We start from the raw sequence: 22,764 nt of genomic DNA, 5'->3' as shown, positions 1-22,764 counted from the left end.
GGGGGACATCGGTTAACGGGGGGACATCGTCATCGGTTAACGGGGGGACGTAGTCATCGGTTAACGGGGGGACATCGTCATCAGTTAACGGGGGGACATCGTCATCGGTTAATGGGGGGGACATCGGTTAACGGGGGGACATCGTCATCAGTTAACGGGGGGGACATCGTCATTGGTTAACGGGGGACATCGTCATCGGTTAACGGGGGTACATCGTCATCGGTTAACGGGGGGACATCGTCATCGGTTAATGGGGGGGACATCGTCATCGGTTAATGGGGGGGACATCGTCATCGGTTAATGGGGGGGACATCGTCATCGGTTAACGGGGGGACATCGTCATCGGTTAACGGGGGGGAGATCGTCATCGGTTAACGGGGGGACATCGTCATCGGTTAACGGGGGGGGGACATCGTCATCGGTTAACGGGGGGAGATCGTCATCGGTTAACGGGGGGACATCGTCATCGGTTAACGGGGGGGAGATCGTCATCGGTTAACGGGGGGACATCGTCACCGGTTAACGGGGGGACATCGTCATCGGTTAACGGGGGGACATCGTCATCGGTTAACGGGGGCGACATCGTCATCGGTTAACGGGGGGGACATCGTCATCGGTTAACGGGGGGACATCGTCATCGGTTAACGGGGGGACATCGTCATCGGTTAACGGGGGGGGACATCGTCATCGGTTAACGGGGGGGACATCCTCATCGGTTAACGGGGGGACATCGTCATCGGTTAACGGGGGGACATCGTCATCGGTTAACGGGGGACATCGTCATCGGTTAACAGGGGGACATCGTCATCGGTTAACGGGGGACATCGTCATCGGTTAGCGGGGGGGACATCGTCATCGGTTAACGGGGGGACATCGGTTAATGGGGGGGACATCGGTTAACGGGGGGGACATCGGTTAATGGGGGGGACATCGGTTAACGGGGGGACATCGTCATCGGTTAACGGGGGGACATCGTCATCGGTTAACGGGGGGACATCGTCATCGGTTAACGGGGAGACATCGTCATCGGTTAACGGGGGACATCGTCATCGGTTAACGGGGGGACATCGTCATCGGTTAACGGGGAGACATCGTCATCGGTTAACGGGGGGACATCGTCATCGGTTAACGGGGAGACATCGTCATCGGTTAACGGGGGGACATCGTCATCGGTTAACGGGGGGACATCGTCATCGGTTAACGGGGGGGACGTAGTCATCGGTTAACGGGGGGACATCGTCATCGGTTAACGGGGGGACATCGTCATCGGTTAACGGGGGGGACATCGGTTAACGGGGGGACATCGTCATCGGTTAATGGGGGGGACATCGTCATCGGTTAACGGGGGGACATCGTCATCGGTTAACGGGGGGGACATCGACATCGGTTAATGGGGGGGACATCGTCATCGGTTAATGGGGGGACATCGTCATCGGTTAACGGGGGGACATCGTCATCGGTTAACGGGGGGACATCGTCATCGGTTAATGGGGGGGACATCGTCATCGGTTAATGGGGGGACATCGTCATCGGTTAATGGGGGGGACATCGTCATCGGTTAATGGGGGGACATCGTCATCGGTTAACGGGGGGACATCGTCATCGGTTAACGGGGGGACATCGTCATCGGTTAACGGGGGGACATCGTCATCGGTTAATGGGGGGGACATCGTCATCGGTTAATGGGGGGGACATCGTCATCGGTTAATGGGGGGGACATCGTCATCGGTTAATGGGGGGACATCGTCATCGGTTAACGGGGGGACATCGTCATCGGTTAACGGGGGGACATCGTCATCGGTTAACGGGGGGGACATCGTCATCGGTTAACGGGGGGGACATCGTCATCGGTTAACGGGGGGACATCGTCATCGGTTAACGGGGGGACATCGTCATCGGTTAACGGGGGGACATCGTCATCGGTTAATGGGGGGACATCGTCATCGGTTAACGGGGGGACATCGTCATCGGTTAACGGGGGGACATCGTCATCGGTTAACGGGGGGACATCGTCACCGGTTAACGGGGGGGACATCGACATCGGTTAATGGGGGGGACATCGTCATCGGTTAATGGGGGGACATCGTCATCGGTTAACGGGGGGACATCGTCATCGGTTAACGGGGGGACATCGTCATCGGTTAACGGGGGGACATCGTCATCGGTTAACGGGGGGACATCGTCATCGGTTAACGGGGGGACATCGTCATCGGTTAACGGGGGGACATCGTCATCGGTTAACGGGGGGGACATCGTCATCGGTTAACGGGGGGACATCGTCATCGGTTAATGGGGGGGACGTCGTCATCGGTTAATGGGGGGACATCGTCACCGGTTAACGGGGGGGACGTCGTCATCGGTTAACGGGGGGGACGTAGTCATCGGTTAACGGGGGGACATCGTCATCGGTTAACGGGGGGACATCGTCATCGGTTAATGGGGGGGACATCGTCATCGGTTAACGGGGGGACATCGTCATCGGTTAATGGGGGGAACATCGTCACCGGTTAATGGGGGGACATCGTCATCGGTTAACGGGGGGGGACATCGTCATCGGTTAACGGGGGACATCGTCATCGGTTAACGGGGGGACATCGTCATCGGTTAATGGGGGGGACATCGTCATCGGTTAACGGGGGGACATCGTCATCGGTTAATGGGGGGAACATCGTCACCGGTTAATGGGGGGACATCGTCATCGGTTAACGGGGGGGGACATCGTCATCGGTTAACGGGGGACATCGTCATCGGTTAACGGGGGGACATCGTCATCGGTTAACGGGGGGGACATCGTCATCGGTTATCGGGGGGACATCGTCATCGGTTATCGGGGGGACATCGTCATCGGTTAACGGGGGGGACATCGTCATCGGTTAATGGGGGGGACATCGGTTAACGGGGGGGGACATCGTCATCGGTTAATGGGGGGGACATCGTCATCGGTTAACGGGGGGACATCGTCATCGGTTAATGGGGGGACATCGTCATCGGTTAATGGGGGGACATCGTCATCGGTTAACGGGGGGACATCGTCATCGGTTAATGGGGGGGACATCGGTTAACGGGGGGACATCGTCATCGGTTAACGGGGGGGACATCGTCATCGGTTAACGGGGGGACATCGTCATCGGTTAACGGGGGGATGTAGTCATCGGTTAACGGGGGGACATCGTCATCGGTTAACGGGGGGACATCGTCATCGGTTAACGGGGGGATGTAGTCATCAGTTAACGGGGGGACATCGTCATCAGTTAACGGGGGGACATCGTCACCGCAGGACGAGAACCCCCCCACCTTAAACTTTTGTCTAAGGTGGGGCCGAGCCCGTGCCCTCGGCGAATCGGCGACGCTCCGTCGCCGGAACGGCTGCGGCGTCCTTAAACCGTATCCTCGGCTCTTTCGGTGAAGTCACCACGTTTGAAGGGAAACAATAAAATAATAAAAAATATATATAAATATGAAACAATAAAAAAATTCTCACGACGTTTCGACCGTAACGCAAACGGTCGTCATCAGGTGTGACGATGACCGTTTGCGTTACGGTCGAAACGTCGTGAGAATTTTTTAATTCATAATCTTAGTTCTTTCGGTAAAGTCACCACGTTGAAGGGAAACAATAAAATAATAAAAATATATATATGAAACAATAAAAAAATTCTCACGACGTTTCGACCATAACACAAACGGTCGTCTTCAGGTGTGTTGGTTTGCAGTAATTTATTTTTAAACGGCGCATTTATTTATGCAAACCGACACACCTGAAGACGACCGTTTGTGTTATGGTCGAAACGTCGTGAGAATTTTTATTGTTTTATATATATTTTATTATTTTGTTGTTTCCCTTCAACGTGGTGACTTTACCGAAAGAACTAAGAATATGAATTACTGCTAGTCACGAAAGCTTTAAATCAAAACATTTTAATTGTTTTATATTTATATTTTTTAAATTATTTTATTGTTTCCCTTCAAACGTGGTGACTTCACCGAAAGAGCCGAGAATACGAATCACCGCAGTCACGAAAGCTTCAAATCAAAATTTTAAATCCTTAAACCGGCCGCGCCTGAGCGGCCGTCCCGTGTGCTTGTCCTGTCGAGGAATCTCCTCGGTAGGACTACAAATTGGGCAAGGGGTGGGGGTGCGAGGGTCTGCTTTGAAGCCCCATCCCTTTTTACGTGGCCTTGCCTTTCTAGTCTGGTTGGTCGGGCCCCTCTGCTGCTGGTTCTGGTTTGGTTTTTACCGCTCTCCACGCATTGCGCTTTGGGGGATCCTGGGATGGAATGCCGCACGTTGCCGGGACGACTCCGGGACGTTGCCGGCACGTCGCTGGGACGTCGCTGGGACGTCGCGGCGGGGAGGGGGGCGGGGGCGGTGGGGGTGGGGGGGATTTTGGAGAGAATTAAAAGGTTACGCGGGTGGAGTGGTGGAGTGGTAGAGTGGGGGAGTGGTGGAGTCGAGGAGTGGTGGAGTGGGGGAGTGGTGGAGTGGTAGAGTGGTGGAGTGGTGGAGTCGGGGAGTGGTGGAGTAGGTGAGTGGTGGAGTGGTAGAGTGGGGGAGTGGTGGAGTGGTGGAGTAGGTGAGTGGTGGAGTGGGGGAGTGGTGGAGTGGTTGAGTAGGGGAGTGGTGGAGTGGTAGAGTGGGGAAGTGGTGGAGTGGTAGAGTGGTGGAGTGGTGGAGTAGGGGAGTGGTGGAGTGGTAGAGTGGGGGAGTGGTGGAGTGGGGGAGTGGGGGAGTGGTGGAGTGGGGGAGTGGGGGAGTGGTGGAGTGGTGGAATGGGGGAGTGGTGGAGTGGGGGAGTGGTGGAGTGGTGGAGTGGTGGAGTAGGGGAGTGGTGGAGTGGTGGAATGGGGGAGTGGTGGAGTGGGGGAGTGGTGGAGTGGGGGAGTGGTGGAGTGGGGGAGTGGTGGAGTGGGGGAGTGGTGGAGTGGTGGAGTGGAGGAGTGGTGGAATGGGGGAGTGGTGGAATGGGGGAGTGGTGGAGTGGTGGAGTGGGGGAGTGGGGGAGTGGTGGAGTGGGGGAGTGGTGGAGTGGTGGAGTGGTGGAGTCATGGAGTCATGGAGTCGGGGAGTGGTGGAGTGGCATAGTGGTGGAGTGGTGGAGTAGGTGAGTGGAGCAGTGGTGGAGTAGGGGAGTGGTGGAGTAGGGGAGTGGTGGAGTCGTGGAGTAGGGGAGTGGTGGAGTAGGAAAGTGGTGGAGTGGTGGTGTGGTGGTGTGGGGGAGTGGTGGAGTGGTGGAGTGGTGGAGTGGTAGAGTGGTGGAGTGGTGGAGTGGTGGAGTCGGGGAGTCGGGGAGTGGTGGAGTGGGGGATTGGTGGAGTGGTGGAGTGGGGGATTGGTGGAGTAGGTGAGTGGGGGATTGGTGGAGTAGGTGAGTGGTGGAGTAGGTGAGTGGTGGAGTAGGTGAGTGGTGGAGTGGTGGAGTGGCGGAGTGGTGGAGTGGTGTAGTGGTGGAGTGGTGGAGTGGTGGAGTGGTGGAGTGGCATAGTGGTGGAGTGGTGGAGTCGTGGAGTAGGGGAGTGGTGGAGTGGGGGAGTGGTGGAGTGGTGGAGTGGCGGAGTGGTGGAGTGGTGTAGTGGTGGAGTGGTGGAGTGGTGGAGTGGTGGAGTGGCATAGTGGTGGAGTGGTGGAGTTGTGGAGTAGGGGAGTGGTGGAGTGGTGGAGTGGTGGAGTCGTGGAGTCGTGGAGTGGTGGAGTGGTGTAGTGGTGGAGTGGTGGAGTGGTGGAGTGGGGAGTGGTGGAGTGGGGGAGTGGTGGAGTGGTGGAGTAGGGTAGTGGTGGAGTGGTGGAGTGGCATAGTGGTGGAGTGGTGTAGTGGTGGAGTCGTGGAGTGGCGGAGTGGTGGAGTGGTGGAGTGGTGGAGTCGTGGAGTGGTGGAGTGGTGGAGTGGTGGAGCGGTGGAGCGGTGGAGCGGTGGAGTAGGGGAGTGGTGGAGTGGTGGAGTGGTGGAGTAGGGGAGTGGTGGAGTGGTGGAGTAGGGGAGTGGTGGAGTGGTGGAGTCGTGGAGTAGGGGAGTAGGGGAGTGGTGGAGTGGTGGAGTGATGGAGTGGGGGAGTGGTGGAGTAGGGGAGTGGTGGAGTGGGGGAGTGGGGGAGTGGTGGAGTGGGTGAGTGGTGGAGTAGGTGAGTGGTGGAGTGGTGGAGTGGTGGAGTGGCGGAGTGGTGGAGTGGTGGAGTCATGGAGTAGTGGAGTGGTGGAGTGGTGGAGTCGGGGAGTCGGGGGGTGGTGGAGTGGGGGAGTGGTGGAGTGGGGGAGTGGTGGAGTGGTGCAGTGGTGGAGTGGGGGAGTGGTGGAGTGGTGGAGTGGTGGAGTGGGGGAGTGGTGGAGTGGTGCAGTGGTGGAGTAGGTGAGTGGTGGAGTGGTGGGGTCGTGGAGTGGTGGAGTGGGGGAGTGGTAGAGTGGTGGAGTAGTGGAGTGGCGTAGTGGTGGAGTGGGGAAGTGGTGGAGTGGTGGAGTGGTGGAGTCGTGGAGCGGTGGAGTGGTGGAGTGGCGGAGTGGTGGAGTGGTGGAGTGGTGGAGCGTTGGAGTAGGTGAGTGGTGGAGTGGTGGAGTGGTGGAGTAGGGTAGTGGTGGATTCGTGGAGTAGGTGAGTGGTGGAGTGGTGGAGTCGTGGAGTGGTGGAGTCGGGGAGTCGGGGGGTGGTGGAGTGGGGGAGTAGAGAAGTAGGGGATTGGTGGAGTAAGGGAGTGGTGGAGTGGTGGAGTGGTGGAGTGGTGGAGCGGTGGAGTGGTGGAGCGATGGAGTGGTGGAGTGGGTGAGTGGTGGAGTGGTGGAGTGGTGGAGTGGTGGAGTGGTGGAGCGGTGGAGCGGTGGAGCGATGGAGTGGTGGAGTGGGTGAGTGGTGGAGTGGTGGAGTGGTGTAGTGGAGTGGTGGAGTCGTGGAGTAAGGGAGTGATGGAGTAGGTGAGTGGTGGAGTGGGTGAGTGGTGGAGTGGGTGAGTGGTGGAGTGGTGGAGTGGTGTAGTGGAGTGGTGGAGTCGTGGAGTAAGGGAGTGATGGAGTAGGTGAGTGGTGGAGTGGGTGAGTGGTGGAGTGGGTGAGTGGGTGAGTGGTGGAGCCGGGTGACCTTTGTCTCCGTGCGTCTTCCGGTGCTGCTGAAGTCGTACCGCCGGGGGAGGCCTCGTGCTGGTGGGGCCGGACCGCCACGGCGAGAGTTGAGGAGCTCCCTCCACCCACGTGGTGCCACCACCACCACCACCACCAACGTCACCACCACCGCCACCGACGTCACCGCCGCCGTGTGGGAGCAGCGTCCCCGCCGCAGAGGGCGGCCGCCCTCGCGCCTGCGGGACTACCACCTGGGGACCGGGGGGCCTCCCGCCGGCAAGGTGCGGACGCACGCGGCGCCCCCGGGCCACCGTTGAGCTGCTGGGTCCCGGGCATCTCGGGGTGCGGGTTCGGGTTGGGTTCGTGTTGGGGTTCAAGCTTAGAGTGAGACTAGGGGTGGCCTTGTGGTTCGGGTTGGGTTCGTGTTGGGGTTCAAGCTTAGAGTGAGACTAGGGGTGGCCTTGTGGTTCACGTTGGGTTCGTGTTGGGGTTCAAGCTTAGAGTGAGACTAGGGGTGGCCTTGTGGTTCGGGTTGGGTTTGTGTTGGGGTTCAAGCTTAGAGTGAGACTAGGGGTGGCCTTGTGGTTCGGGTTGGGTTCGTGTTGGGGTTCAAGCTTAGAGTGAGACTAGGGGTGGCCTTGTGGTTCGGGTTGGGTTCGTGTTGGGGTTCAAGCTTAGAGTGAGACTAGGGGTGGCCTTGTGGTTCGGGTTGGGTTCGTGTTGGGGTTCAAGCTTAGAGTGAGACTAGGGGTGGCCTTGTGGTTCGGGTTGGGTTCGTGTTGGGGTTCAAGCTTAGAGTGAGACTAGGGGTGGCCTTGTGGTTCGGGTTGGGTTCGTGTTGGGGTTCAAGCTTAGAGTGAGACTAGGGGTGGCCTTGTGGTTCGGGTTGGGTTCGTGTTGGGGTTCAAGCTTAGAGTGAGACTAGGGGTGGCCTTGTGGTTCGGGTTGGGTTCGTGTTGGGGTTCAAGCTTAGAGTGAGACTAGGGGTGGCCTTGTGGTTCGGGTTGGGTTCGTGTTGGGGTTCAAGCTTAGAGTGAGACTAGGGGTGGCCTTGTGGTTCACGTTGGGTTCGTGTTGGGGTTCAAGCTTAGAGTGAGACTAGGGGTGGCCTTGTGGTTCGGGTTGGGTTCGTGTTGGGGTTCAAGCTTAGAGTGAGACTAGGGGTGGCCTTGTGGTTCGGGTTGGGTTCGTGTTGGGGTTCAAGCTTAGAGTGAGACTAGGGGTGGCCTTGTGGTTCGGGTTGGGTTCGTGTTGCGGTTCAAGCTTAGAGTGAGACTAGGGGTGGCCTTGTGGTTCACGTTGGGTTCGTGTTGGGGTTCAAGCTTAGAGTGAGACTAGGGGTGGCCTTGTGGTTCGGGTTGGGTTCGTGTTGGGGTTCAAGCTTAGAGTGAGACTAGGGGTGGCCTTGTGGTTCGGGTTGGGTTCGTGTTGGGGTTCAAGCTTAGAGTGAGACTAGGGGTGGCCTTGTGGTTCGGGTTGGGTTCGTGTTGGGGTTCAAGCTTAGAGTGAGACTAGGGGTGGCCTTGTGGTTCGGGTTGGGTTCGTGTTGGGGTTCAAGCTTAGAGTGAGACTAGGGGTGGCCTTGTGGTTCGGGTTGGGTTCGTGTTGGGGTTCAAGCTTAGAGTGAGACTAGGGGTGGCCTTGTGGTTCGGGTTGGGTTCGTGTTGGGGTTCAAGCTTAGAGTGAGACTAGGGGTGGCCTTGTGGTTCGGGTTGGGTTCGTGTTGGGGTTCAAGCTTAGAGTGAGACTAGGGGTGGCCTTGTGGTTCGGGTTGGGTTCGTGTTGGGGTTCAAGCTTAGAGTGAGACTAGGGGTGGCCTTGTGGTTCGGGTTGGGTTCGTGTTGGGGTTCAAGCTTAGAGTGAGACTAGGGGTGGCCTTGTGGTTCGGGTTGGGTTCGTGTTGGGGTTCAAGCTTAGAGTGAGACTAGGGGTGGCCTTGTGGTTCGGGTTGGGTTCGTGTTGGGGTTCAAGCTTAGAGTGAGACTAGGGGTGGCCTTGTGGTTCGGGTTGGGTTCGTGTTGGGGTTCAAGCTTAGAGTGAGACTAGGGGTGGCCTTGTGGTTCGGGTTGGGTTCGTGTTGGGGTTCAAGCTTAGAGTGAGACTAGGGGTGGCCTTGTGGTTCGGGTTGGGTTCGTGTTGGGGTTCAAGCTTAGAGTGAGACTAGGGGTGGCCTTGTGGTTCACGTTGGGTTCGTGTTGGGGTTCAAGCTTAGAGTGAGACTAGGGGTGGCCTTGTGGTTCACGTTGGGTTCGTGTTGGGGTTCAAGCTTAGAGTGAGACTAGGGGTGGCCTTGTGGTTCGGGTTGGGTTCGTGTTGGGGTTCAAGCTTAGAGTGAGACTAGGGGTGGCCTTGTGGTTCGGGTTGGGTTCGTGTTGGGGTTCAAGCTTAGAGTGAGACTAGGGGTGGCCTTGTGGTTCGGGTTGGGTTCGTGTTGGGGTTCAAGCTTAGAGTGAGACTAGGGGTGACCTTGTGGTTCGGGTTGGGTTCGTGTTGGGGTTCAAGCTTAGAGTGAGACTAGGGGTGGCCTTGTGGTTCGGGTTGGGTTCGTGTTGGGGTTCAAGCTTAGAGTGAGACTAGGGGTGGCCTTGTGGTTCGGGTTGGGTTCGTGTTGGGGTTCAAGCTTAGAGTGAGACTAGGGGTGGCCTTGTGGTTCGGGTTGGGTTCGTGTTGGGGTTCAAGCTTAGAGTGAGACTAGGGGTGGCCTTGTGGTTCGGGTTGGGTTCGTGTTGGGGTTCAAGCTTAGAGTGAGACTAGGGGTGGCCTTGTGGTTCGGGTTGGGTTCGTGTTGGGGTTCAAGCTTAGAGTGAGACTAGGGGTGGCCTTGTGGTTCGGGTTGGGTTCGTGTTGGGGTTCAAGCTTAGAGTGAGACTAGGGGTGGCCTTGTGGTTCGGGTTGGGTTCGTGTTGGGGTTCAAGCTTAGAGTGAGACTAGGGGTGGCCTTGTGGTTCGGGTTGGGTTCGTGTTGGGGTTCAAGCTTAGAGTGAGACTAGGGGTGGCCTTGTGGTTCGGGTTGGGTTCGTGTTGGGGTTCAAGCTTAGAGTGAGACTAGGGGTGGCCTTGTGGTTCGGGTTGGGTTCGTGTTGGGGTTCAAGCTTAGAGTGAGACTAGGGGTGGCCTTGTGGTTCGGGTTGGGTTCGTGTTGGGGTTCAAGCTTAGAGTGAGACTAGGGGTGGCCTTGTGGTTCGGGTTGGGTTCGTGTTGGGGTTCAAGCTTAGAGTGAGACTAGGGGTGGCCTTGTGGTTCGGGTTGGGTTCGTGTTGGGGTTCAAGCTTAGAGTGAGACTAGGGGTGGCCTTGTGGTTCGGGTTGGGTTCGTGTTGGGGTTCAAGCTTAGAGTGAGACTAGGGGTGGCCTTGTGGTTCGGGTTGGGTTCGTGTTGGGGTTCAAGCTTAGAGTGAGACTAGGGGTGGCCTTGTGGTTCGGGTTGGGTTCGTGTTGGGGTTCAAGCTTAGAGTGAGACTAGGGGTGGCCTTGTGGTTCGGGTTGGGTTCGTGTTGGGGTTCAAGCTTAGAGTGAGACTAGGGGTGGCCTTGTGGTTCGGGTTGGGTTCGTGTTGGGGTTCAAGCTTAGAGTGAGACTAGGGGTGGCCTTGTGGTTCGGGTTGGGTTCGTGTTGGGGTTCAAGCTTAGAGTGAGACTAGGGGTGGCCTTGTGGTTCGGGTTGGGTTCGTGTTGGGGTTCAAGCTTAGAGTGAGACTAGGGGTGGCCTTGTGGTTCGGGTTGGGTTCGTGTTGGGGTTCAAGCTTAGAGTGAGACTAGGGGTGGCCTTGTCTCCGCGTCACCACCACGTCGTCACCACGTCATCATCGTCATCGTCACCACGTCATCGTCATCGTCACCACGTCATCTTCACCTCGTCGTCGTCCTCCCCCTCCCCCGTGGTCACCAGGTGAGGCTGCTCGAGGACGGCTCCCGGGTTGGCGGATCGCCGGAGCTGCCGCCCCCTGGAACCCACGTGGCCTCCGCGGGGTCACAGGTCGCGGGGCTGCTGCCCCCTGGAACCCACGTGGCCTCCGCGGGGTCACAGGTCGCGGGGCTGCTGCCCCCTGGAACCCACGTGGCCTCCGCGGGGTCACAGGTCGCGGGGCTGCTGCCCCCTGGAACCCACGTGGCCTCCGCGGGGTCACAGGTCGCGGGGCTGGTGACCCCCGCGGGGGACAATGAGGAGGTGGACGAGGAGGAGGAGGTGGACGAGGTGGAGGAGGTGGACGAGGAGGATGAGAAGGAGGAGGGGCCACTGGCCGGAGGTGAGATCCGTCCGTGGAGTCGTGCGGTTTTTACCGGAGAGGCCTCCCCCCTAGACTTGACGACGTGAATTGACGACGAGGGGTGGGGTGGTGGTTAATGTTACCGGGGGGTTGTGTAGCGTGGGAATATTTATTTATTTATTTATCACCGTTGTTGTGTCGTCGAGGCCGCCACCACCCCCGGCATGGCCACTCGGTGAGGTTTGGTGTCACGTGAACAGAACGTGGCCATTTCGTTACGAGTACAGCACCAGTGTGTAGTGTATAGTGTAGTGTATAGTGTAGTGTATAGTAGTGTATAGTGTAGTGTATAGTGTAGTGTATAGAGTGTAGTGTAGTGTGTAGTGTAGCGTGTAGTGTATAGTGTAGTGTGTAATAGTGTAGTGTGTAGTGTATAGTGTAGTGTAGTGTATAGAGTGTAGTGTAGTGTATAGAGTGTAGTGTGTATAGTGTAGTGTATAGTGTAGTGTGTAGTGTAGTGTGTAGTGTATAGTGTAGTGTTTAGTAGTGTATAGTGTAGTGTATAGTAGTGTTTAGTGTAATGTATAGTCATGTGTATAGTGCAGTGTATAGTGTAGTGTATAGTCATGTGTATAGTGTAGTGTGTAGTGTATAGTCATGTGTATAGTGTAGTGTAGTGTATAGTGTAGTGTATAGTGTAGTGGATAGTCACGTGTATAGTGTAGTGTATAGTGTAATGTATAGTGTAGTGTGTAGTGTATAGTGTAGTGTATAGTAGTGTATAGTGCAGTTTAACACGTAGGCTTCCGCGACCAATATCATAATACAGGTGTTTTTTTTGGGTTCGATCGCCTATATATATTTAAATGTTGTGTCGTCCAACACGCCACCACCATACACGGCCACTTAGTCATGGGTTTGTCATCACGTGAACACAACGTGCCCATTGCGTTTCTAGTACAGCACCGGCCGCTTGCGTGCTTGGAGGGCCAAGCCACAGCATTTGCGGTCCGAGCACCCGTGACGCCTCGCCGGTATTTTGCCTACCGGCATCATCAGGCGGAGAGCCACATTGGCGGAGAAATCCTCCTGTGAAGTCCGCGCTTGTTGGCAGCGTTCGAGCGGAGCGCCGGGTTGGCTCAAAGCACAGCAGGTTGGCACAGTTAGGGGGCACGGGTGGTGCATCGGCCACAGTCATCTCAGTCGTCTCGGTCACCACTGGTACCAGCGGTGTCAAGATCGGCCTCTGTGGAGGAGGCTCGTGAAGGACGCTACTGGGCAGTTGGAGGCAGTCGCCCTCCAACAACAACGGGAGGGCGGAGGAGCGACGCTCACAACAACGAGCGGAGCGCCGGGTGGCTAAAGTACAGCGGGTTGGCACAGTAGGGGGCACAGGTGGTGCATCAGCCACAGTCATCTCAGTCGTCTCGGTCACCACCGGTACCAGCGGTGTCAAGAGCGGCCTCTGGTGGAGGAGGAGGCTCGTGAAGGACGCTACTGGGCAGTTGGAGGCAGTCGCCCTCCAACAACAACGGAGGGCGGAGGAGCGACGCTCACAACAACGAGCGGAGCGCCCGGTGGCTAAAGCACAGCAGGTTGGCACAGTAGGGGGCACGGGCGGTGCATCAGCCACAGTCATCTCAGTCAGTCGACCCGTGGCACCTGCTGGGTCTGCCCCGTGACCTCCTGCCCAGCGGGCGTTCGACACTTCACGTGGCCTCAGGGTGCACATGGCCTGGCACAAGCGTCGTGGTGGTGACGTCACCGCCACTTAGTGGCGAATGGCGGTAGTTGTTGTTGTTGTTGCGTGTGTCTGTGTATGGCTGCTGCTGCTGCTGCTGTTGCTGCTGCTGTGCGGTTGTGCGGTGGCGATCTTTGCCGAGCAGACGCGATGTCGACGGCAGTGGCGGTGGGTCAGGCCGGCAGCTCGCCGTGCAGACGCAAGGACTCTCCGTGCCACAGGCCGGCGTCATGGCAGGTAAGGCGGGCGAAGGTCCCCCGCGTAGCCTCTTGCGGGCCGCAGGGGCAAGTGCTGCTGGCGAGCAGCACCTATGAAGGGCGGCCACGGCACACGCGCGGGGGTGGGTGGGTGGGTGGCCAGCAGCACCACGCCCGGCCGCCTTTGTCTCCCTAGTGGCGATGCTTACTACACACCGCAGCAGGTACTCATTTGAGGCTGAGTCGACCTAGGTAGAGGCCCAGGGCCGGTTCAGATAATCGTCACCGGTGTTGAGCGGGAATCGAACCCGGGTCGCCGGGTTCATAGCGCAGCGTAGCGCTAACCGCTAGACCCACCGCTCCCCACACTCACACAACAGTAGCTGCAGCTGCCTATGAAGGAGGCAAAGACAAAGCTCCCCCGTGTATCCTCTTGCAGGCCGCAGGGGCAAGTGCTGTTAGTAGCGACTATCAGCAGCACCTATGAACACAAAGACAAAGATCCCCCGTGTAGCCTCTTGCAGGCCGCAGGGGCAAGTGCTGTTAGTAGCGACTATCAGCAGCACCTATGAACACAAAGACAAAGATCCCCCGTGTAGCCTCTTGCAGGCTGTGTGGGGGCAAGTGCTGTCAGTAGCGAGTATCAGCAGCAGCTGCCTATGAAGGAGACAAAGACAAAGCTCCCCCGTGTAGCCTCTTGCAGGCCGCAGGGGCAAGTGCTGTTAGTAGCGAGTATCAGCAGCACCTATGAACACAGACAAAGATCCCCCGTGTAGCCTCTTGCAGGCTGTGTGGGGGCAAGTGCTGTTAGTAGCGAGTATCAGCAGCAGTTACCTATGAAGGAGAGAAAGACAAAGCTCCCCCGTATAGCCTCACAGGGCCGTAGGGGCAAGTGCTGTTAGCGAGTATCAGCAGCAGTTGCCTATGATGATGTTGCTGATGTTGCTGCTGATGACGACTGTTGCTGACGAATGATGACAACGATTTGCCTTTGCTGATGATGATGACGACAACGGTATTTCTGTTGCCGATGATGTTGCTGATGACGATGTTACTGATGACGTTGTTGCTGATGATGATGATGACGAAGTTGCTGATGATGATGATGACAATGTTGCTGGTGATGATGATGACTATGTTGCTGATGACGAAGTTGCTGATGATGATGATGATGACGAAGTTGCTGATGATGATGATGACAATGTTGCTGATGATGATGACAATGTTGCTGATGATAATGGCGATGTTGCTGATGACGTTGTTGCTGATGATCATGATGATGACGAAGTTGCTGATGATGATGACAATATGGCTGGTGATGATGATGACGATGTTACTGATGATGATGATGATGACGAAGTTGCTGATGATGATGATGATGACAATGTTGCTAATGATAATGGCGATGTTGCTGATGACGATGATGACTATTGCTAATGATGATGCTGATGATGATGTTGCTGATGACGATGTTACTGATGACGATGTTGCTGATGATGAAGCTGATGACGATGTTGCTGATGATGATGTTGCTGATGACGATGCTGATGATGAAGCTGATGACGATGTTTCTGTTACTCCTTGAAGGCCGCACAGAGGTTGGTGGACCGCAGCCTGCGGAGGAGGAGCTCAGTGGCCGTGGTGCAGGGCCCCATGGAGGGGCCCAGGGAGGGCCCTGGGGAGGGCCCTGGGAAGGGCCCCAGGGAGGGCCCCAGGGAGGGCCCCAGGGAGGGCCCCAGGGAGGGCCCCACGGAGGGCTCCAGGGAGGGTCCCAGGGAGAGCCCCAGGGAGAAGCCTAGGGAGGGCCCCGGGGAGGGCCCTGGGGAGGAGCCTGGGGAGGAGCCTGGGGAGGGCCCCAGGGAGGGCCCCAGGGAGGGCCCCAGGGAGGGCCCCAGGGAGGGGCCCCCACACGGCGTGCACCCCCTCATCCTCCTCACCCAGCAGCAGCAGCAGCACGCGGACCTCATGTGCCATGTGAGCACGCACAGACACACACACAGACATACACATACATAGACACACACAGACACACATACATACATACACACATACACACACATACACACATACACACACATACACACACAGACACACACACACACATAGACACACACACATACACACACACATACACACACAGACACACACAGACACACACACACATACACACACACATACACACACATACACAGACACACACACATACATACACACACATACATACACACACATACATACACACACATACATACACACACACATACATACACACATACATACACACAACAACAACCGCCATTCGCCACTAAGTGGCGGTGACGTCACCACGACGCTTGTGCCAGGCTATGTGCACCCTGAGGCCACGTGAAGTGTCGAACGCCCGCTGGCAGGAGGTCACGGGGCAGACCCAGGTGCCACGGGTCGACTGACTGAGATGACTGGCTGGTGCACCACCTGTGCCCCCTACTGTGCCAACCTGCTGTGCTTTAGCCACCCGGCGCTCCGCTCGTTGTTCTGAGCGTCGCTCCTCCGTCCTCCGTTGTTGTTGGAGGGCGACTGCCTCCAACTGCCCAGTAGCATCCTTCACGAGCTTCCTCCACAGAGGCCGATCTTGACACCGCTGGTACCAGTCATCGGCAAGTCCACTCAGCTCCACGTCCTCCTGTACCACATCACTCCATCTCTTCTCTAGCCCGTGCCGCGCCCGCTTAGCCCCCTCAATCCGGCCAAACAAAAGCTGTTTCGGCATGCGGTGGCTGGGCATGCGGGCTACATGACCCAGCCATCGCAGCCTTGCCTGCCGGAGGAGCTCACCGATGGGACCCTGCCCAGATCTTTCAAGGATTTGTGAGCTCCTCACACAATCCAGTCTGGTTAAACCCAGGATGGATCGTAGGCAGGCCAGCCTAAATGTTTCTAACCGGCGAAGATGTTCCATTAGGGGGGTCCACGTTTCGCAAGCGTAGAGAAGGGAGGGAATGACCGTGGCCGAGAAGACCTGAAGCTTAGTGCGGAGCGACAGACCAGGTAGCTTCCACACAGCGTTACGCAACCGATGAAAAGATATTGCCGCTCGACTGATTCGGAGTGAGACCTCTGCTGTTAAACTGGAGCCAGTCATAAGCACACTGCCCAGGTATGGGAAACTCTCCACTCTCTCCATAACTGCCCCATCACCGATTGGGAGTTGTGGAGGTGGAGTGTCCGATGGTACAAAATACCCAGGCAGGTGCTTAGTTTTGGTGGGGCTGATGGTAAGGCCCCACCTCTTAGTGGCACGCTCCAGTCTCAGCAGCAGCGTCTCCAACTCCTCCTCTGACTGAGCAGCTATTACCAAATCATCAGCATACATAACGTGGTTGAGCAATAGGGAGCCATCCCTTGACCGCACCCGGGCATCGATTAGCCTCCCGTTATATCTGTACCATATGGAGATTCCCCCGGTACAGCTATTGAAGGCTTCACGAACTACGTGGTCAAAATAGATGTTAAATAATGTGGGAGCCAGAGGACATCCCTGTCGCACCCCAAGGTGTACAGGGAATGGCTCTGACTCCCGGCCACGTAGTTTTACCCGGGCCCGCTCACCTTCATGAAGGTCCTTAATGATCGTGAGCAGAAGGTCAGGTACTCCAAAAGCACGAAGAACGACCCAGAGCCCAGGCCTACTGATGGTATCATAGGCCTTGACCAGGTCAATAAAGCAGAGATGTAGGTCTTGTTGGAATTCCCTACACCTCTGCTGTAGCAGACGGACAGAAAATTTGGCATCTGTGCAGGACCGCCCTTTCCTGAAACCGCATTGGGGCTCCGCAAGCCTCTCCTCAGCGTGCCTGGCAAGGCGATGCTGAATAATCCTTGCCAGGACCTTTCCTGGCACACTGAGGAGTGAGATGCCCCTGCAGTTGTTACAGTCTGTGCAGTCCCCCTTCTTAAAAAGGGCGACCACCAGGGCATCCTTCCAATCCTGCGGAACCCGTCCAGTGGTCCAGACTGTTGTTATGATGTCATATAGGGCAGTCTGTGCACAAACGCCGCCCTCCCTCAGCATTTCGCTTGGGAGATCATCTCTGCCCGCTGCCTTTCCTGGTCTCAGACTCCGGATCGCCTTCAATACTTCCTCAGCAGATGGCACCTCAGCCAGCCACTCACAGGGGGTGACTTCTTCCAATATTTGAGGCACCGCAGCCTCAGCAGGGTCATCCTCACTTTGTGCCACGATGTTTTCCTGGCTGAGGGATTTTCCCTCCCCCAGGACCTCACAGAAATGCTCAGCAAATCTGCAAACCTGTTCCTGGGGGTCGGAGATTGGATCACCGTTTTTTCCCCTAATGATGGTAATAGGTGTGGCGCTGCAGGTTACTTTTTTGATGGAGTTAAATAGAGAATTGTGATCACGGGCCACTGAGGCAGACTCCATCTCCTCAGCAACTCGCGACCACCACCCATCCTTGCAGCGCCTCACGGCTCTCCGAACCTCCGAGCGAAGGCTGCGGTAAGCCTCCTCATTCTCTGACTTGGGATTCTGTAACCGATGGCAGTGGGCCTGTCGCTTTTTCTCAACCAACCGCGTACCCAAAGCAGCCATTGCAGCTGCATGAGTCACAGTCCTAAACCTCGCCCATTTACCCTCGACATCAGGAGGAGTCGGGGACGATGCAAATCCCAGCCGCAAGCGATGATGAAATTCTCACTTGCAACTTTCATCAGATAACTGAGACCAGGCCACTTTAGGTTGGAATGGGGTCCTGGGTGTACACCCACTACCGGAGTGGAAGAATGGCAGGCGCATCTTACAGATGACTAGTCGATGGTCAGAGGGCAGATCAGCTCCACGGTAGGTCCTGGTGTCAAGGACATGGGCTCGCATCCGCTGGTCCGTCACTATGTAGTCCAGCAGATGTTCTTGCTTGGACTCGGCATGCATCCATGATGTTGTGTGAATGCGCCGATGCCGGAACAGCGTGTTGGTAATTACAAGCCCATGGGCTGCACAAAAATCTAGCAGCCTCCTACCGTTGTTATTGAGCTGATCTGGCCCATGCCCTCCAATCACTCCAGACCAGGTGCCAGTATCATGACCAACTCGGGCATTGAAATCACCCAACATGATGACTCTATCCCGAGGGGCCACTTTAGCCAGCACCTGTGACAGGAGGTCATAGAAGGCATCTGACTCATCGGCTTTGCCTACATCCCTCCATGGATGTTCATCTTCGGTGGGGGCATAAGTAACCACGACCACCATTCCTCGCCTCCGGTTGATGGGAAGGCGAACCCAAAGTAGCCTGGGGCTTAAAGCTTCCCACACCTCACCGCCACGCTCCCATGCCCCCTTCATTCTTTTGTTCAAAAGAAGAGCCGCTCCCTGTTGTTTGGCAGTCTCCTGCCCTGAGTAGAGGACTGTCCACCCCTCATGGTGGCAGGAGCCAGAGCCGGTCCACCGGACCTCCTGAATACCACATAGATCCAGGTGGTACCGGTCCAGCTCCCAACAGAAGAGTGGCAGCCTCTCCTCCACAGTGAGCGTTCTAACATTCCACGTGGCCACCCGTAGTGGCTTTTCGTTGTTTCTGGAGGAGCCCCGAGGGTAGATATTCAATCTCCTGGCTCCGCCAATTGGGGTTTGGCCAGGAGACGTCATAGACGCCTGGCCCCCCGGGGCCTCCGGCACAAGCTTATTAGTTACATATTTCAGTTTAACTCGCGGTTTAGTGGTAATTAATTGAAGGTGGAGGGGTTACCAGCCCCTCGCACCCATCCAGAGCCCCCGTATAGCCACTGGTAGACACAGACGTCATGAGGGGAGGAGCCAATCGGAATTGGCCCTCCCCCCACAGCACTGTCCACGACAGAGTTGCCCGTCCGGCACCGCGAGGAGGTAGGGGGTTGTTTTGCCGGACAACAACAACAACCGCCATTCGCCACTAAGTGGCGGTGACGTCACCACGACGCTTGTGCCAGGCTATGTGCACCCTGAGGCCACGTGAAGTGTCGAACGCCCGCTGGCAGGAGGTCACGGGGCAGACCCAGGTGCCACGGGTCGACTGACTGAGGTGACTGGCTGATGCACCACCTGTGCCCCCTACTGTGCCAACCTGCTGTGCTTTAGCCACCCGGCACTCCGCTCGCTGTTGTGAGCGTCGCTCCTCCGCCCTCCGTTGTTGTTGGAGGGCGACTGCCTCCAACTGCCCAGTAGCATCCTTCACGAGCCTCCTCCACAGAGGCCGATCTTGACACCGCTGGTACCAGTCATCGGCAAGTCCACTCAGCTCCACGTCCTCCTGTACCACATCACTCCATCTCTTCTCTAGCCCGTGCCGCGCCCGCTTAGCCCCCTCAATCCGGCCGAACAAAAGCTGTTTCGGCATGCGGTGGCTGGGCATGCGGGCTACATGACCCAGCCATCGCAGCCTTGCCTGCCGGAGGAGCTCACCGATGGGACCCTGCCCAGATCTTTCAAGGATTTGTGAGCTCCTCACACAATCCAGTCTGGTTAAACCCAGGATGGATCGTAGGCAGGCCAGCCTAAATGTTTCTAACCGGCGAAGATGTTCCATTAGGGGGGTCCACGTTTCGCAAGCGTAGAGAAGGGAGGGAATGACCGTGGCCGAGAAGACCTGAAGCTTAGTGCGGAGCGACATACCAGGTAGCTTCCACACAGCGTTACGCAACCGATGAAAAGATATTGCCGCTCGACTGATTCGGAGTGAGACCTCTGCTGTTAAACTGGAGCCAGTCATAAGCACACTGCCCAGGTATGGGAAACTCTCCACTCTCTCCACAACTGCCCCATCACCGATTTGGAGTTGTGGGGGTGGAGTGTCCGATGGTACAAAATACCCAGGCAGGTGCTTAGTTTTGGTGGGGCTGATGGTAAGGCCCCACCTCTTAGTGGCACGCTCCAGTCTCAGCAGCAGCGTCTCCAACTCCTCCTCTGACTGAGCAGCTATTACCAAATCAACAGCATACATAACGTGGTTGAGCAATAGGGAGCCATCCCTTGACCGCACCCGGGCATCGACTAGCCTCCCATTATATCTGTACCATATGGAGATTCCCCCGGTACAGCTATTGAAGGCTTCACGAACTACGTGGTCAAAATAGATGTTAAATAATGTGGGAGCCAGAGGACATCCCTGTCGCACCCCAAGGTGTACAGGGAATGGCTCTGACTCCCGGCCACGTAGTTTTACCCGGGCCCGCTCACCATCATGAAGGTCCTTAATGATCGTGAGCAGAGGGTCAGGTACTCCAAAAGCACGAAGAACGACCCAGAGCCCAGGCCTACTGATGGTATCATAGGCCTTGACCAGGTCAATAAAGCAGAGATGTAGGTCTTGTTGGAATTTCCTACACCTCTGCTGTAGCAGACGGACAGAAAATATGGCATCTGTGCAGGACCGCCCTTTCCTGAAACCGCATTGGGGCTCCGCAAGCCTCTCCTCAGCGTGCCTGGCAAGGCGATGCTGAATAATCCTTGCCAGGACCTTTCCCGGCACACTGAGGAGTGAGATGCCCCTGTAGTTGTTACAGTCTGTGCAGTCCCCCTTCTTAAAAAGGGGGACCACCAGGGCATCCTTCCAATCCTGCGGAACCCGTCCAGTGGTCCAGACTGTTGTTATGATGTCATATAGGGCAGTCTGTGCACAAACGCCACCCTCCCTCAGTATTTCGCTTGGGAGATCATCTCTGCCCGCTGCCTTTCCTGGTCTCAGACTCCGGATCACCTTCAATACTTCCTCAGCAGATGGCACCTCAGCCAGCCACTCACAGGGGGTGACTTTATCCAATATTTGAGGCACCGCAGCCTCAGCAGGGTCATCCTCACTTTGTGCCACGATGTTTTCCTGGCTGAGGGATTTTCCCTCCCCCAGGACCTCACAGAAATGCTCAGCAAATCTGCGAACCTGTTCCTGGGGGTCGGAAATTGGATCACCGTTTTTTCCCCTAATGATGATAATAGGTGTGGCGCTGCAGGTTACTTTTTTGATGGAGTTAAATAGAGATTTGTGATCACGGGCCACTGAGGCAGACTCCATCTCCTCAGCAACCCGCGACCACCACCCATCCTTGCAGCACCTCACGGCTCTCCGAACCTCCGAGCGAAGGCTGCGGTAAGCCTCCACATTCTCTGACGTGGGATTCTGTAGCCGATGACAGTGGGCCTGTCGCTTTTTCTCAACCATCCTGAACACCTCCTCTATCAGCCAGGGTGTCTGGGGAGGTCTGGACCGTGTACCCAAAGCAGCCATTGCAGCTGCATGAGTCACAGTCCTAAACCTCGCCCATTTACCCTCGACATCAGGAGGAGTCGGGGACGATGCCAATCCCAGCCGCAAGCGATGATGAAATTCTCGCTTGCAACTTTCATCAGATAACTGAGACCAGGCCACTTTAGGTTGGAATGGGGTCCTGGGTGTACACCCACCACCGGAGTGGAAGAATGGCAGGCGCATCTTACAGATGACTTGTCGATGGTCAGAGGGCAGATCAGCTCCACGGTAGGTCCTGGTGTCAAGGACATGGGCTCGCATTCGCTGGTCCGTCACTATTTAGTCCAGCAGATGTTCTTGCTTGGACCCGGCATGCATCCATGATGTTGTGTGGATGCGCCGATGCCGGAAGAGCGTGTTGGTAATTACAAGCCCATGGGCTGCACAAAAATCTAACAGCCTCCTACCGTTGTTATTGATCTGATCTGGCCCATGCCCTCCAATCACTCCAGACCAGGTGCCAGTATCATGACCAACTCGGGCATTGAAGTCACCCAACATGATGACTCTGTCCCGAGGGGCCACTTTAGCTAGCACCTGTGACAGGAGGTCATAAAAGGCATCTGACTCATCGGCTTTGCCTACATCCCTCCACGGATGTTCATCTTCGGTGGGGGTATAAGTAACCACGACCACCATTCCTCGCCTCCGGTTGATGGGAAGGCGAGCCCAAAGTAGCCTGGGGCTTACAGCTTCCCACACCTCACCGCCACGCTCCCACGCCCCCTTCATTCTTTTGTTCAAAAGAAGAGCCACACCCTGTTGTTTGCCAGTCTGCTGCCCCGAGTAGAGGACTGTCCACCCCTCATGGTGGCAGGAGCCAGAGCCGGTCCACCGGACCTCCTGAATGCCGCATAGATCCAGGCGGTACCGGTCCAGCTCCCGACAGAGGAGTGGCAGCCTCTCCTCTGCAGTGAGCGTTCGAACATTCCACGTGGCCACCCGTAGTGGCTTTTCGTTGTTTCTGGAGTAGCCCCGAGGGTAGGTATTCAATCTCCTGGCTCCGCCAATTGGGGTTTGGCCAGGAGACGTCATAGACGCCTGGCCCCCCGGGGCCTCCGGCACAAGCTTATTTGTTACATATTTCAGTTTAATTCGTGGTTTCGTGGTAATTAATTAAAGGTGAAGGGGTTACCAGCCCCTCGCACCCGTCCAGAGCCCCCGTTTAGCCCCTGTGGTGACACATATGCCATGAGGGGAGGAGCCAATCAAAATTGGATCTCCCCCCACAGCGCTGTCCACGACAGAGTTGCCCGTCCGGCACCGCGAGGAGGTAGGGGGTTGTTTTGCCGGACAGACACA

The 22,764-nt window shown here is 56.6% G+C and overlaps 1 protein-coding gene across 1 annotated transcript in view; it reads left to right on the top strand.

Annotated features, from left to right (window-relative positions):
• Positions 1-22,764, top strand: part of LOC116956567 (uncharacterized) — a 62,960-nt gene that overhangs the window by 15,841 nt on the left and 24,355 nt on the right. The window contains exons 6-9 of the mRNA XM_076054541.1: positions 7,096-7,323; positions 10,930-11,287; positions 13,135-13,226; positions 14,774-15,160. Of these exons, the coding sequence (XP_075910656.1) occupies positions 7,096-7,323; positions 10,930-11,287; positions 13,135-13,226; positions 14,774-15,160 (1,065 nt within the window). The remainder of the gene's footprint in view (positions 1-7,095; positions 7,324-10,929; positions 11,288-13,134; positions 13,227-14,773; positions 15,161-22,764) is intronic.

This window comes from Petromyzon marinus, chromosome 66 (assembly GCF_048934315.1).
Source record: "Petromyzon marinus isolate PM22_M1 ecotype Great Lakes invasive population chromosome 66, UKy_Petmar_22M1.pri1.0, whole genome shotgun sequence".
Classification (NCBI taxonomy): Eukaryota; Metazoa; Chordata; class Hyperoartia; order Petromyzontiformes; family Petromyzontidae; genus Petromyzon; species Petromyzon marinus.
Note: the sequence above shows the minus strand (reverse complement) of the source record. Positions and strands in the feature narration are given on the sequence as shown.